At 36.4% G+C, this 15,710-nt stretch overlaps 1 protein-coding gene across 2 annotated transcripts in view; it reads left to right on the top strand.

The window, feature by feature from the left end:
- Positions 1-15,710, top strand: part of gopc (golgi-associated PDZ and coiled-coil motif containing) — a 68,770-nt gene that overhangs the window by 8,739 nt on the left and 44,321 nt on the right. For both annotated transcript variants that reach the window (XM_039747634.1, XM_039747635.1), the window contains exon 2: positions 15,050-15,214. In XM_039747634.1, the coding sequence (XP_039603568.1) occupies positions 15,050-15,214 (165 nt within the window). The remainder of the gene's footprint in view (positions 1-15,049; positions 15,215-15,710) is intronic.

The following is a 15,710-nucleotide window of genomic DNA, read 5'->3' as shown; positions in this document are numbered from 1 at the left end:
GATAGGAAAGGCATCCTTTGAGAATTTAAAGATGGGAGCATACTTTTGAAGGTCAGCAAGGGCCAATCTGATATTGGCCTCCATTGAGAGAAACTGGAAGATCTTGGTAATCTATATTAAAGACAGTTCATTCTTCTCCTGCTAATTATTGAAGATGGCATACAATACAGGTATTACTTGGGACTGCTGTAATATGCTTATTTTATGTGATAAACGGGTTTGCACTATGTTTATGTTTATCATGCATCTATAGAATTTTTATAATATGTATTTACAATAATATCTGAATAACCTTCTGCTGAAGTTTGTTGTCGTTCCTGTATAAGTGGAGATAACAAGTGAGCATTAGAAATTGAGGGATTATTTTTGGTCTTGGCGTGGAAACAAATTTTGGAAAACATAATATTTCATATGATGCACATCACGACAAAGCCTGTGTTATTTTGTTGATCTTTTCATATTTAATTGTACACACCTTCTGAAAGCCAACAATCATTTTTGTTTTCTTGGTAGTTCTGTCATTGTGGTGGTTTGATACACTAAATTTTTGATGAAAGCGTATATTCTACTTTTGAATGTAAAAGTTAAATGAACAGCATCTCTCGATGTAAGTTTGTTCAGACTTTTTAGTGCTACAGGGCTCAGTTACATTTCCCAGTACAAATTGAAATTAGTTATGCAATGGGTAAAATTATTTGCTTTAATCTTAGTAAGATAATTTGGCTGCAGTTAATTGTTAACATCCTAAATTGTTAATTATGAATACACATGGCAAAAATGAATACACTCTGATGATGATCTATATACAGAATAGGTCTCAGGTAGATAGGAAACAACTCTGAAATCGGAACAAGCTAATGACTTATTGGTGCTTAATCGTCATTTTGCATGAAGTAAAACTTACTTTAGATTGTGATACAAGCCAATATGTCTCATAGCCTGTATTCATAAAATTGCTAAATCCAAGATATCCAACCAAGCATTGTGCAGCATTCCTCCAGTGAAATAGTGGTCTGCAGAGTATGGAAGGGAAAAAAGTAGTTACTGTCACTGAATATCTTGCACATACTTTAGTCAAGACAAATAAGGTAAAAAGGACTAAGGTCTCATTCTTAGAAAACAGTGAAAGTGTGTTTCTGACATTAACTTGTAGGAGAAAACATAGGCATATCACAGGGTAACCGGATATGACATTCTATGGTATGATATGGAGAGTGTTGTCTTTATTGCACCTTTGCATGTTGGCTCACTGTATGAATTTAGCTGTCATTTTTTCCAGCAGAGTAAAAGGACACCATGCTGAATATGACCCAACACTAATCTATGGAGTTGCAATCCTACTTTTTTCTTTATTTATTTATTTTTTTTTTTATGAAATTGCATCTCAATAATTCTTCATTTAAATTTTAAAACATAAAATATACTAAACAAAATGAATTTAGGTGAATACTGGCTAATTTATTTTTGACTTTAATAACCTGTAAAAAAACTGGCTGATGGGGTCAGTTTTTGTGCAGTGGCCATGTATTACTCCTTCCTGCTCTAGTAAAATAAGGTGCTTCTTCTAATTTGTGAAGTGATAAGGGTGCTGACCCCTTTCTGCATTCTGTTTTCTCATTATTGTTTAACTTATGTCATGTACTTTACCAAAAGACTAAAAGTTTCTTGTTTTTAAAAATCTTTTCCCTATTTTGCTGTGAATAACATATATTGCATTTGGAAAGTATTTAGTCCCCTTCACATTTTCACATTTTTTTATGTTGCATCCTTATTCTAAAAATCTTAATACAACCCTTAATACAATAGAAAGACAAAGCAAGAACAGGGATCAATAAGTTTCAAATAAAAAAAAAAAACAAAACTTTTTTTTCTATCTGCTTTTCTAAGCTTTACTGTAATGTACTGTAGTTGTAGTGCTCCATTATGTAAAATACTACGGTACTTCAAGCAAGATTGCCATTTTGCTGCATAAACTTCCTGTAAACAGGGAGCTGACAGACTTAAGAGGAGCATGAAAACAGGAATGTTAGCTTTTACAGGGATGGGTGAATGGAAAGTGGAATGTAAACTGAGAAAAGGATATTTGAGGAGTTATCCAGTGCTTGGAGAGGGAGGGGAAAGTAGATGTATATGTTGCCTAGCTGTACTTGCAGTGGGGAAAAAAAAGGTGTGTCTTTGGCAGGAATATAGAGAGTAGCTCATTTTATGAGTTCAGACCATTTCATTTTGTCCTTTAATTAAAAAAAAAAAAAAAACACTCCTTGTCTGAATGTGAACTGTAAGCAAGCTTGTGTTTAGTACAGCAGCTCTTATTTTTAAGTAGAAAAATAATGGGTAAAGAATTTGCTATCATTGCTTAGTAAACTATACGCTTGTTTGGTTTAAAGACACATTTGTGCTCTTGTAAATTCCTAGGCATATATCTTCTTGGTAAACCTCTTATAAACATTTTAGTAGAATTGTGGTTTGTAATTATGATATTTTAATTTTTGCCATTTTTATATGAATAATATTTTGTGTACATATTTTATTTGTTAAATATGTATTTTAAGGGGATTTTATGTTTGTATTTATGGTCACTGAACAGTAAGCTTACAGAATTTCATTTTGTGAATAAAAATTGAACAGATAGCATCTATTATCTGCAGTTTTGTTACAACCCCAATTCCAATGAAGTTGGGATGTTGTGTAAAACGTAAATGAAAACAGAATACAATGATTTGCAAATCCTTTTCAACCTATATTCAATTGAATACAGTACAAAGACAAGATATCGAATGTTCAAACTGATACTTTATTGTTGTTTTGCAAGTCTTCACTCATTTTGAATTTGATGCCTGCAACACGTTCCAAAAAAGCTGGGACAGGAGCATGTTTACCACTGTGTTATATCACCTTTCCTTTTAACAACACCAAATAAGCGTTTGGGAACTGAGGACACTAATTGTTTTAAAGTGGAGATCTTATTTGATAAAATATTTATTACAAAGATGCATATGCACAGATACACCCTGTACATTTAGATAGTCAAAAATTTCCTTCTTTTATTTAGGTAAAGTCACTGTTATTGTAGAGTTCACTGTGTACCTTTACACCTTAGAATCCAATACCTCATTTGCTATCTACAAAAAAGTCAGTTTTAATAATTTATTGGCATCTGACGCCAACTAAATGTAAATTTATTAAATAGAAAAGGTCAACAACTGAAGTTTAGGGTTTAGCATGCATGGTGTTTTTTTTTTTGCTATTTCTTTGTAAGGGGATCACCGTACTCCTTGTCCTAATTAATAGAAATATGTTTGGTGTTTGGTCTCGTCCGATGCGAGAGATGGACGTCTGAAGTGGAGCTCTGCTAGCAGTGGTGCTATTTTTCATATTATTTGCTTATTATTCGGAGATATCCTGTATTTATTCAACCCGAGAGGGACTGCTACAGTATATGTAAGCACATATAAACATGGCCAACAAGAAGGGGGGTTCGAAAAAATCGAAAACTAAAGCTACATCCAAGCTGCGATCAGCAAGCCCCAGTTCAAGATACGGCCTATCAGAGACAGACCTGGATCAGATGGGCGAAAGCACAGACTCCTCGGGACCACGGTCCGCTACATCGTTGCCGGCTGAGAGCGAAAAGGGGAGCGACTATGCGTTCGTGAGTGCAGATGTGGATAGCTCGCCGATTGGAGAAGATTACCTGAAACTGGAAAGGGCCGGGAAGTCCGCGGCTTCAATTACGCAATTACGCGAGCCTGGAGCAGCGGGGACACCGGCTTCAGCAAAGTCTGCTGCTTCATCTACGGTACAAGAAGACACAATTGAACTATCTGAACTGAAGGTGTTGCTCGCTGAGCTCACGCAAGATATAAAGAAAAGCGAGAAGGCTAATGAGAAAACAACGACAAAGGCACTTGAGAGACTGAAACAAGAATTGAAACAGGAGATGAAACAGGCCAATGAATGGCTGCGACAGGAATTCCAACAGGCAAATGAAAGGCTGCGTCAAGAGGTGCAACTTGAACTTCGACAGGTGCTGGGTAAAATTGAAGAGTGCATTCAGGAAAACTCGGTTAAACTGAGCACACTTGCTGATCAATTGGAGCATCTTAAGGAGACATTCACGAATCGGATTGAAATGGCCGAACATTTAGCTGCCAGTGCCGAGGAAAGAGCTGTAAATGTCAGTTCCGAATGCAAAAAACTCTGAGAAAAACTTGGAGACAGACTGGCTGCTTTAGAAATGGGAGTAGAAGGTATAATGTCAGAATTGAAGGTCTGCCGGAGAATCGAGAAAGTTCAAACCCTCTGAAATTCGCAGCTGAACTTTTTTCTAAAATAATCGGGGGCAACTTTAAAGCAGAATATGAGATAGCAGACTGGACTGGTCAAGTGTTCCATTCTAGTTTTACGAAGAAAACTAGAGGGGTGGGAATTCTCATACATAGAACAGTACCATTTGTAGCATCAGATGTAGTATTGGAACCTGAAGGGAGATATGTAATGGTCATGGGAGACTTATCTAACTGTAAAATGATTTTGATAAATGTTTATGCACCTAATGTTGATAATAAGGAATTTATACAAAATTTATTTGCATCCATTCCCAATCTGAACACTCATAAAGTTATAATGGCTGGGGACTTTAATTGTGTTTTAAATCCACTTTTAGATAGGACTTCCTCCACAGGGGAACGGCAACTAACACCGCAAAGATAATTACAAAGTTTATAACTGATCACAACCTATCAGATCCCTGGAGGTTTTTAAACCCAAATTCAAGAACATATTCTTTCTACTCACCAGTACATCATTGCTACTCAAGGATTGATTACTTCTTTATAGACAATAACTTCTTGCCTAAGATTAAATCTTGTAAATACGATGCTATTGTTATTTCGGACCATGCACCTATGATCTTGGAGCTGAAATTACTAAGCCCCATACACTCACCCCGCAGATGGCGCCTCAACCCGCTTCTATTAGCTGACGAGAATTGTACTGAATTTATATCCAAACAAATCAAATTCTTTCTAGAGACAAATACATCCCCCTGAGATCTCTGCAGGAATACTCTGGGAAACTCTTAAGGCCTTCTTAAGAGGACAGATTATCTCATATCTTTCCCACAGAAATAAATCCGCAAGAAAGTAGCAGAGATAAAAAGCTAAATTACTAAAATAGATGAAGAACATGCCAGACTACCAAGCGAGACTCTACATAGGAGGAGGCAGGCTCTACATTCAGAATTAAACCTCTTGACAACTAAAGAAACTGAACAACTAATTTACAAATCCAGACATCATTATTATGAACATGGAGAGAAAGCTAATAAGCTTTTAGCTCAACAAATTCACAAGCAAGAAGTGCAACGCAATCTCGTAATCACTAACCTAACGGAGATAAAATCATCGAACACAAAAATATAATGCACACTTTCAGAGACTACTATAAATCCCTATATACTACTGAGTTTAAAGAAGACAATATACAATCTAATGCATTTCTGGATACATTACAGATACCACAAATTGACGCTTTTAGTGTGGAGGAACTTGATAAACCTCTGGCATTATCAGAATTACTAGATGCTATAAAGTCACTCCAAGGTGGAAAAGCAGCAGGCCCTGATGGCTACCCTGCAGAGTTTTACAAGAAATTCTCCGCTCAGCTAGCTCCCTCCTATTAGCAACATTTACAGAAGCCAGAGATAACCAATCTCTTCCACAAACCTTTCGCCAAGCACTAATCACTGTCTTTCCAAAACAAAATAAGGACTTATTACAATGTGCATCATACAGACCAATTTCACTTCTGAATAACGACGTTAAAATACTCTCTAAAATCATAGCTAGAAGGATGGAGAAAGTGCTCCCTCGTAATATCACAAGACCAAACTGGATTTATTAGGGGCCGACACTTATCTTCAAATCTTCGACGCCTGTTTAATGTAATATACTCACCAACTAAATCAAACACCCCAGAAATATTATTATCATTGGATGCAGAAAAGCATTCGACATGATTGAATGGAAATACCTTTTACTATTTTGGAGAAGTTTGGGTTTGGCCCAACATTTGTGCATGGATTAAATTACTGTATACTAACCCAGAAGCTTCAGTTTGCATCAATAACATTTGCTCAGACTACTTTAAACTAGAACGTGGCACAAGACAAGGATGCCCTTGTCACCGCTGTTGTTTGCATTGCCATTGAACCACTGGCAATACATTGTCGAAATACTGATCAGATAAAGGGGATTAGCAGAGAAGGACTGGAACAGAAAATCTCATTATATGCAGATGACATGGTACTGTATATATGGACCCAGAAAATTCTGTGCCTGCAGTCTTAGCAGCACTCACAGAATTTCAAAAGATCTCTGGTCTCAGAATTAATCTGAATAAAAGTGTACTCTTTCCAGTGAATTCTCAAGCATATAATATTAGATTAGACACCCTACCTTTTATCATTGCAGAACAGTTTAAATACCTAGGGGTAAACATCACAAGTAAACATAAAGCTCTTTATCAACAAAATTTCGCGTCTGCATGGAAAAAATTAAACAAGACTTGCATAGATGGTCAACCCTTCATCTCACACTAGCTGGAAGAATTAACACTGTTAAGATGAATATTCTTCCTAAGCTCCTTTTTTATTTCAAAACATCCCAATATACATTAATAAATCATTCTTTAAGCAATTAGATTCAACAATAACCTCATTTATTTGGAATTTAAACATCCACGCATCAAAAGAGCGACCCTACAAAGACAAAAGGCAGAAGGCGGCATGGCTCTACCTAACTTCCAGTTGTATTACTGGGCGACAAATATACAGGCGATAAGAACCTGGACACAAATAGAAGAACATACACAGGCTTGGACCGCAATAGAAGTAAAATCCTGCAGTACTTCTTTGTATTCCTTGCTCTGTGCTCCAATAAACACACGCTATCGGCAATACACTAATAACCCAATTGTGCTCCACTCACTTAGAATCTGGAACCAATGTAGAAAGCATTTTAAGACGGAGAAGCTTCTATCTGTGGCACCCTGCAAGAGAACCACCTCTTTCAACCTTCACAAACATATGCAGTTTTAATATCTGGAAAAATTTGGAATTAACTTGCTTAGAGATCTTTATATAGACAACGTCTTTGCATCCTATGAACAATTACATTCCAAATTTAACATTCCAGCTACACATTTCTTTCACTATCTTCAAATCAGGAACTTTGTTAAACAGAACCTTCCAGATTTTCCTCATCTTGCACCCTCATCCACGCTGGAAAAAATATTGCTCAATCTCAAGGAATTAGACTCCATCTCTACAATATATAAAATCATTTTACAATCCCTTCCTTTCAAAGATCCAAGAGGACACTGGGAAAAGACCTCTCAATTAATATATCAGAAAAGGAGTGGAAAGTAGCAATGCAGAGAATTCACTCAAGCTCCATATGCAAAGCATACAATTATACAACTCAAAATTATATATCGAGCACATCTGTCTCGACTAAAACTCTCCAAAATGTTTCCAGGGCATGATCCAACCTGCGAACGTTGCAACCAAATCCCAACCTCACCTGGTCACATGTTCTGGGCCTGCACCAAACTAACATTATTCTGGACAACAATTTTAATTACCTTCAGACAGCCTTGGACTCACAATCCCTCCTAACCCATTAACAGCTGTGTTTGGGGTTCTTCCAGAGGGGCTTAAAGTGGAGAAAGACAAACAAATTGTGATTGCATTCACTACACTGTTGGCAGACTTATTCTGATAAACTGGAAGAACCCAAACTCTCCTCTTTAAGTCAGTGGGAAACTGATGTGTTATATTATTTGAAATTGGAAAAATCAAATACTCAGTTAGAGGATCTGTACAGACGTTTTTCAAAACATGGCAGGATCTAATCAGTAATATTTTAAAATAAGTTTATAAAGCACAGAGAATTTATTAATTTAGGTATGTTTACAAGCCTTAAATTTCACAGCGTTTGGCTTGCTCTCTCTCTCCGGGGTGGCGATTGATCTGTTCTTAACTCAATTCTTCTTTTTGTAAAAACTTGATTGTTTTGTATGGATTGTAATAAAATTAATAATAAAAAAATATATATGTTGAAGGGTTACCAAACCATTTTATTCTTTCTTCCACTGCATTCATATTTTGTGTCATAAACAGGTAATTTTTCCTGTTCTCTTCAGGCAGTAAGATTTTTTTGGAGTGCATTCACTAGCGCCATGCCACATTTTTCTTCAGAATATCAGTAATGTTAATTGGCCAACCATCTGGCTCAAGGATCACATGAAAGTTTGAAACTGCAAATAGCCAGTACCTACAGTATACTTTATAGGCTTAAAATCAGCATATGATTATTAGTTCAAAGTTAAAAATACCCTAAGAGGAAAAAACATGTATGCAAATGACTTCTTGATTAATTAGAGCTCTGCAGCTGATTCCCTTCTTTTGCAAGAGAATCATAATCCATTGACATGTTGTGATCTTGTTTACACCTCAAGTGGTACTTTTCTTAAGGGCTATGTCGATAATAATTAACCTGAATGTTTGTTTAAACATGTATGTATATCCAGATTACACCAGCATCTTCTGTGCTGATTGTTGAATGAGGTCAAGCTTGGTCTCATTACCCTGATGCATAGAAATTATCTGGCTTGACAGAGTGTAACTATTCTTTCAGGATTGCCTCCCATTGTGGATTGATCAGTTTCATCTGCAGCTCTAGTCCTGCTTTCTCATATTTGAATGTCGGAGGATGTGACCACAGGGTTTGAGAGCATTGTCAAAGTCAGCAAATTGACAAGAATATTCTTCATTCAAGTCTGCGAGGGACGTTTGTGTTTCAGTGTGTGACAGGTCCAGTGACTCAAGAGTAGGCAAATGTACAAATGGGTTGCTGGTCATCTGTTTGTACAGCAGTGTTCTATGCGTGCAGGTAGGTTGTGTTTATGCACAGTATTTAAACTGCAGGCTAGTTTGGAAGCTTCATTAGTTTACTCCTCACATAAGAGATTGCTAGTGTAGTTAGCATGTTGGTAGTAAAATGCAGACTGACTTTTGTATTCTTTGAACATTGTAACATTTTCATCTTTTTCCTAACACATTACAAATATTCTTTATTTCCACCTCTGTGAAAAGTAATTTGCAGACCATTCTTTGTTGAACATTCTACATTTGTTAATTTTCTGATTCTTTACTCTGCTGACTTTGGTACAGGTCCCCTAACAGTGAGATGGATCCACTCCAACTTAATCAAAGTGTATGCTATTCATATACCATCTATTGGCAAGATTTATGAAAATGTTCATGGGACATTGTTTGCACCTCCTTGGTCTAGTACAGCGTTTCCCAAACTCGGTCCTGGGGACACACTGTTGCTGCAGGTTTTTGTTCCAACCTCATTCCTAATCAGTGACAACACCTGATAACACTGAGCTCATTTCATTAGCTGGTATTTTTTTTTTCTTTTATTCGACATTCAGAATAGCACAGCAGCATGATTTTTACATTATAAGACATTTAGAAATATTTCTGCTTTTGCTATCGATTTAAATGCTTAACTCTCTTTTGTTGATTTCATTATACTTTGCCCTTTCTCTGTGCAGTTTTTCCCCCTTCGTTGTATCATTAATGACAATTTAAAACGAGCAGATCAGGCAAACAATCTGAATAATCAAAGGCTACAACTACGTTAGAGACAGACCCACTAATTAGTAAATAATGGATTAATTAAACAATTAGAACACCTTGAAAAGTAGGATGAAAATCAAGATGACAATACTGTTAAAAAGAAAAAAAATACATTATTCCTATATAACTGCTTGGTATATTTTATTTATTTATTTTTTTTTTTTTAGCAAACTGTTTTCTAATTGCTGTATTGTTCCCTAAACACAGAACTTGGGAAATATCAGTTCACTTAATTAGCCCAGAAGTTCAATTAAAAACAGAAGCTGGTTGGAACAAAAACCTGCAGCCACAAGGGTTCCCCAGAACCGAGTTTGGGAAACACTTGTCTAGTACAATAAGGGGTTTAATCATGGCATTTTCTGGTCCTGACTTAGCTGTAACTTTTTGAAATTAATAAGGAAAGCCCATCTGCACTAAATATTTTCTCTTTGCATTAAATGTTGATGTGTGAAATCAGCAAAGGCACAAGGATGGGATATAAATAGCATGAAACAGAAGAACTCAGTTGAAGCAGCTACCCTTAGAACAGAGCTCCAGCAACTAAGCATAGAGATGCCACATTGTGTCTTGTACCACACATGCTGAATAAACATGCTTTATAATCAATATTTTGTCCTGTAGTTAGTTATTTAATTTTAAAAAAAGTGTATGACATTTGTCTCGTATTTAATATATACTTCAAAAATACAACTGAAACTCCAAAAAAAATCTCATGAAAATATTTTTATTTTATTGAGTATTTTTAAACTGCTGCTTTTTTATTGCAGTTAATTTAATATTTGTTTTACTGGTTGCTGGTGGTATTTGATTTGGAGGTTAAATTTCCTGCTGATATGTATGATACTAATGTGCATTTTGAAGCATTTTAAAGAATGAGTTAAATATTTTTAAAGTTGAATTATGGTTTTTACAATAACAGTGACTGCATTATTTTGCCATGGGTAATTGTTCTGAAATAAAACTCTTTTTTTTTTTTTTGGATTAGCCTTCTCATATTTAGTTTTTAAGAGCTTTATTACAGTTCATGTGAAGATGAACTTTGCCCAGTCATAACTTGAGTGAATATTGCATCTATATGACATTGTAAACACTGAAGGTAAATGTGATTAGTTTTTTCATCTGCTGTTTCTCCTTTACTTTCTTTGATTACATCCTATGAATTATGAATTAAACATCAATGAGGTTCAAGTACTTGTTTCCTTCAGCTTGAATAGTAGAGACAAAAGTAATAGTTTGCAGAACACGTCTACTTGATTTAAATATAAAAACTAGTACCACTCAGACCTCCGGTCCTTGATGAAAAGTGGCACATGCACCTCTTAAGAAACATAGAACCTCAGGTCAGTTGTTGCAATGTCCTTTGCTGTGGCACTTTTCTTGACAGACCTGTTGCGTGCATAAACCTGTTGCGTGCATAATGGACTTTAAAAGCCAATTAATGTGGTGTAGTAAGCCTGCACCTCCAACTCTTTTGTCAAGTTTGACTTACCTTGTCAGCAGTGCAGGCTGCTGTGCATATCCTTTTGGTCATGGCACAAATCTTTGTCACTGCTTACTGAGAGGTGCATGGCTGCATCACTGTTTCTGTGAGAAGGACTCAAGACCCAAGTTTGTGGCAGAGGTGGTCCACAGGTCCAGTTCATGGGTTGATTTTTGTGTTTTACGGCAAAAGCTGTCAATGAGACCAAGATCAACACTCAAAACCTAGGGATGCACAAGTTTTTGTGTGACAGACAAGACTGCCTTTTGCATTTTTTTTTTGTATTTTTAAAACTAGAACGATGAGAAGCCCATTTAGTAAAACTGGTACAGTGGTAAGTCTGTCAGTATCAATCACATTGTGCATTTAGGAACCTCTCTTCACAAGATATGCTAGCTCTTACATCCCTCTTTCTTTGTCCTTCTTGTTGCCTTTGTTCATCAGACATTACAGCCCTGTTGTGGATGCTAGACGACAGTATGCACTGGCATGGATACCAGGTGTTTACTTGTTTTTAATATTCAAATAGATATAGATAGATGCTTATAAATTTCATGTTTCATACTAAGCATTTTCTTTGCTGTAGAAAATCTAAATGAGCCCTAATACTTTGATAAAAAGAATGATAGCATCAGTTTTTCTTCATTTGCTTATTATATCATCTTTTTTTGTATCCTGTGTTATTGGGAATGTTTTTTTGCTTATCTTTCGACCTTAGTTTTATTTGGTTTGAATTTTTTGGCTTTGTACAATTTGACAAAAGAACACTGTTTATTGTTTGTTTTTGTCTCTGATAAAAAAAATCTTATTAGTATGTCATGTAGCAAACCTCAAATCTCCAAGAAAGAATGCAGATGTTTAAGGCATGCATCACATTCTCTTACCAACTGTGTGCCTATATTCGCATTATGAGCAGCATCACAAAACTTGGTTTTTCTGGGGTAATGTTGTCCATTTTTGCTATATCACATGTATACATTGCATTCATTTGTACATTCAAAGTTTTAAAATCTCCATGATTTTGTATTTCTTTAGTAACTAACAGCAACATGATACTCAAACTGAAATGTTCCCCTCTGTTATTTTTTTAATCAGTTAATTATATAAAAAAACAAACATATGTATTTCGTTCCCTATAAGCATTCCTGTGTCTGAGTGTTTATCTTCAGAGTTTGCTTTTTTGATTTATTGGAGTATAACAGAGCTGTGACAAATCCTTGCACAATTGATGCCTCATACCAAGCGTTCTTTTACTGTATGGCATAAGGATAGTCATCATATGCCAGCTGGCAACAGAAACACATTGTGCAAGTGTGTGTGTGTGTTTTAAGCAGAGTGAAAAGTTATTAAGTTAATGGCTAATAGTTTAACATACTTTGTTATACGCATTGTTTATCATGATAAAAAGTCCTGAAAGTTTAGTTGGTGGAACTTTCATTGTTGGTGTTGAGGCCTTAAAAGTTTGGAGTTCTTTTCAATTTTCTGTTAAATAAGTAACAACATTCTAACAATCATTGTTTTATTTATTTACAATAAGCCCAAATAAAGTGTTGTTAAAAACAATCTTGTGATATAGGTTTTGATATGTGTGTGTATTTTTGTATATACAGTATATATGTATCTTTGTGTGCCCTTTGGGCTTCACAGATTGAGCTGTCATGGTAGTGTATTTGTTAGTACACTTGCATTACTAGTAGAATATTTGGGCTAATTTCTCATCTGTGTTTAAACATTTATTTTATCAATGTTTTCCCCTCACTGTTTTTCCAAGGCTGCCTGCCACTACCAGTAGAGCCTATTGTTTCCAGAGTTATTTTGCAATTTGAGGTCACAAATGTAATCTCTCATCATTAAAACACCATTGAGGTTCTTTCTCATTCATATTTGAAGCACTGTCCCATTTAGTGACTGATGAAGCTCTGTAAGAAATGTTCTAAGGAGGACATTGAAAAATGCTGATAATCCTGATTTTTAAACTTCCATGAGATAAATTACTAAATGCATCAATTTTTAGGATAATAAAGTTTGGTATTGTAAAAGTAATGACACATGTGCAGTCATAGCCGAAATTATCGGCACCCCTGGAATTTTCCCAGAAAATGCACCATTTCTCCCAGAAAACTGTTGCAATTACAAATGTTTTGGTAAACACATGTTTATTTCCTTTATGTGCATTGGAACAACACAAAAAAACAGAGAAAAAAAGCCAAATCTCATCTCACCCAAATCCCATTTCACACAAAACTCAAAAACCGGGCTGGACAAAATTATTGGCACCCTCAACTTAATATTTGGTTGCACGCTCTTTGGAAAAAATAACTGAAATCAAGCGCTTCCTATAACCATCAACAAGCTTGTTACACCTCTCAACTGGAATTTCCGACCAATCTTCTTTTGCAAACTGCTCAAGGTCTCTCAGATTTGAACGGCGCCTTCTCCCAACAGCAATTCTGAGATCTCTCCATAAGTGTTCCATTGGATTTAGATCCGGACTCATTGCAGGCCACTTCAGAACTCTCCAGAGCTTTGTCTTCAACCATTTCTGGGTTCTATTAGAGGTATGTTTGGGGTCATTGTCCTGCTGGAGCACCCATGACCTCTGATGCAGACCCAGCTTTCTGACACTGGGCCCTACATTGCGCCCCAATATCTTTTGGTAGTCTTCAGATTTCATGATGCCTTGCACACAGTCAAGGCATCCAGTGCCAGAGGCAGCAAAACATCCCCAAAACATCTTAGAATCTCCACCATGTTTGACTGTAGGTACTGTGTTCTTTTCTTCGTAGGCCTCATTCCGTTTTCTGTAAACTGTAGAATGATGAGCTTTACCAAAAAGCTGTACCTTGGTCTCATCTGTCCACAAGACGTTTGCCCAGAAGGATTTTGGCTTCCTCAAGTACATTTTGGCAAACTCCAGTCTGGCTTTGTTATGTTTCTGTGTCAGCAGTGGGGTCCTCCTGGCTCTCCAGCATTTCATTTCGTTCAGATGTTGACGGATAGTTCGACCTGACACTGTTGCACCCTGAATCTGCAGAACAGCTTGAATATGTTTTGAAGTGGACTGGGGCTATTTATCCACCATTTGGACTATCCTTCATTGCAGTCTTTTATCAATTTCTCTCTTCCGTCCATGTCCAGGGAGATTAGCTACAGTGCCATGTGTTGTGAACTTCTTGATTATGTTGCGCACAGTGGACAAAGGAACATGAAGATCTCTGGAGATGGACTTGTAGCCTTGAGATTGTTGATATTTTTCCACAACTTTGTTCTCAAGTCCTCAGACAATTCTCTGCTCTTCTTTCTGTCCTCCATGCTTAGTGTGGCACACTCGGACACAAAACAGAAAGGTTGAGTCAACTTTTCTCCATTTTAACTGGCTTCAGGTGTGATTGCTATATTGCCAGCACCTGTTTTTTGCCACAGGTGAGTTCAAACGAGCATCAAATGCTTGAAATAAAATGATTTACCTACAATTTTGAAAAGGTGCCAATAACTTTGTCCGGCCCATTTTTGGAGTTGTGTGTGACATAATGTAAGATTTGGCTATTTTTCTCTGTTTTTTTGTGTTGTTCAAATGCACATAAAGGAAATAAACTTGTGTATACCAAAACATTTGTAATTGCAACAATTTTCTGCGAGAAATGGTGCATTTTCCAGGGATGCCGATAATTTCGGCCATGACTGTATATCTTTCTGCCTTTTGAATTTTTCATTCCACCAACACTTCAGCCTACATACATGCTGTGTATGCATATACAGTATATGTATATGAATGTATGTACTCTGTGTAACTTGTCCAAAACTAGGATTTTTCCCAGGTGACAAAAATGTTTTTTCTTTTTTTTTTTGATTATGAACAGGCCCAGCTGGTAGATATGAAGTCGGAGCTTGTAGAAGTACAGGCAGAGAAGGCTGTTTTTGAGAAAGAAGTACATGATCAGTTACTGCAGCTTCATGCTGTCCAGTTGCAACTTCATTCCAAGACTGGCCAAAATGTTGATTCTGGCTCTATCAAAGCAAAACTGGTATGTATTCTATCATCTATTAATGTTATCATACTTCGGTTAATGGTGATTCTTCCTCAGCCTTTAAGCAGCAATTCTTATCTTATCTTACCTGTAACACTGCTTAAAAGTTTAGAAGAGCTGGTAGATATTTGGTTTTGAATTGTTGTAAGCCTTGGATGTCAAAATGGAAAAGCAAAACTCCTTAGCTCCATAGCCTCTGACTTTTCAGGTCATAATTTGTTTTGATATAATCTTTGTGTGCTGCACAAGACCTGTCTATCAAAATGTCAGAATTATACTTCTGAATAATCTGTACTAATAAAAGGCAAAGCCTTCACTGACTCACTGTCTCATCACTAATTCTCCAACTTCTACGCGTAATGGTCATAACTGGAACCTATTTTTTCGTCCATATACTATAATAGACTTCTGCTCGATGCCTGTGGGAGGCGGAGTTACGCCTCCCACGTAATTTAGTGCCTCCCCATATAAGGCCGTCCGTCAGCGGCAATCC

The sequence above is a fragment of the Polypterus senegalus genome, chromosome 3 (genome assembly GCF_016835505.1).
Source record: "Polypterus senegalus isolate Bchr_013 chromosome 3, ASM1683550v1, whole genome shotgun sequence".
NCBI classification, from domain to species: domain Eukaryota; kingdom Metazoa; phylum Chordata; class Cladistia; order Polypteriformes; family Polypteridae; genus Polypterus; species Polypterus senegalus.
The sequence above is the reverse complement of the archived record's forward strand: the minus strand, read 5'-3'. Positions and strand labels throughout refer to the sequence as shown.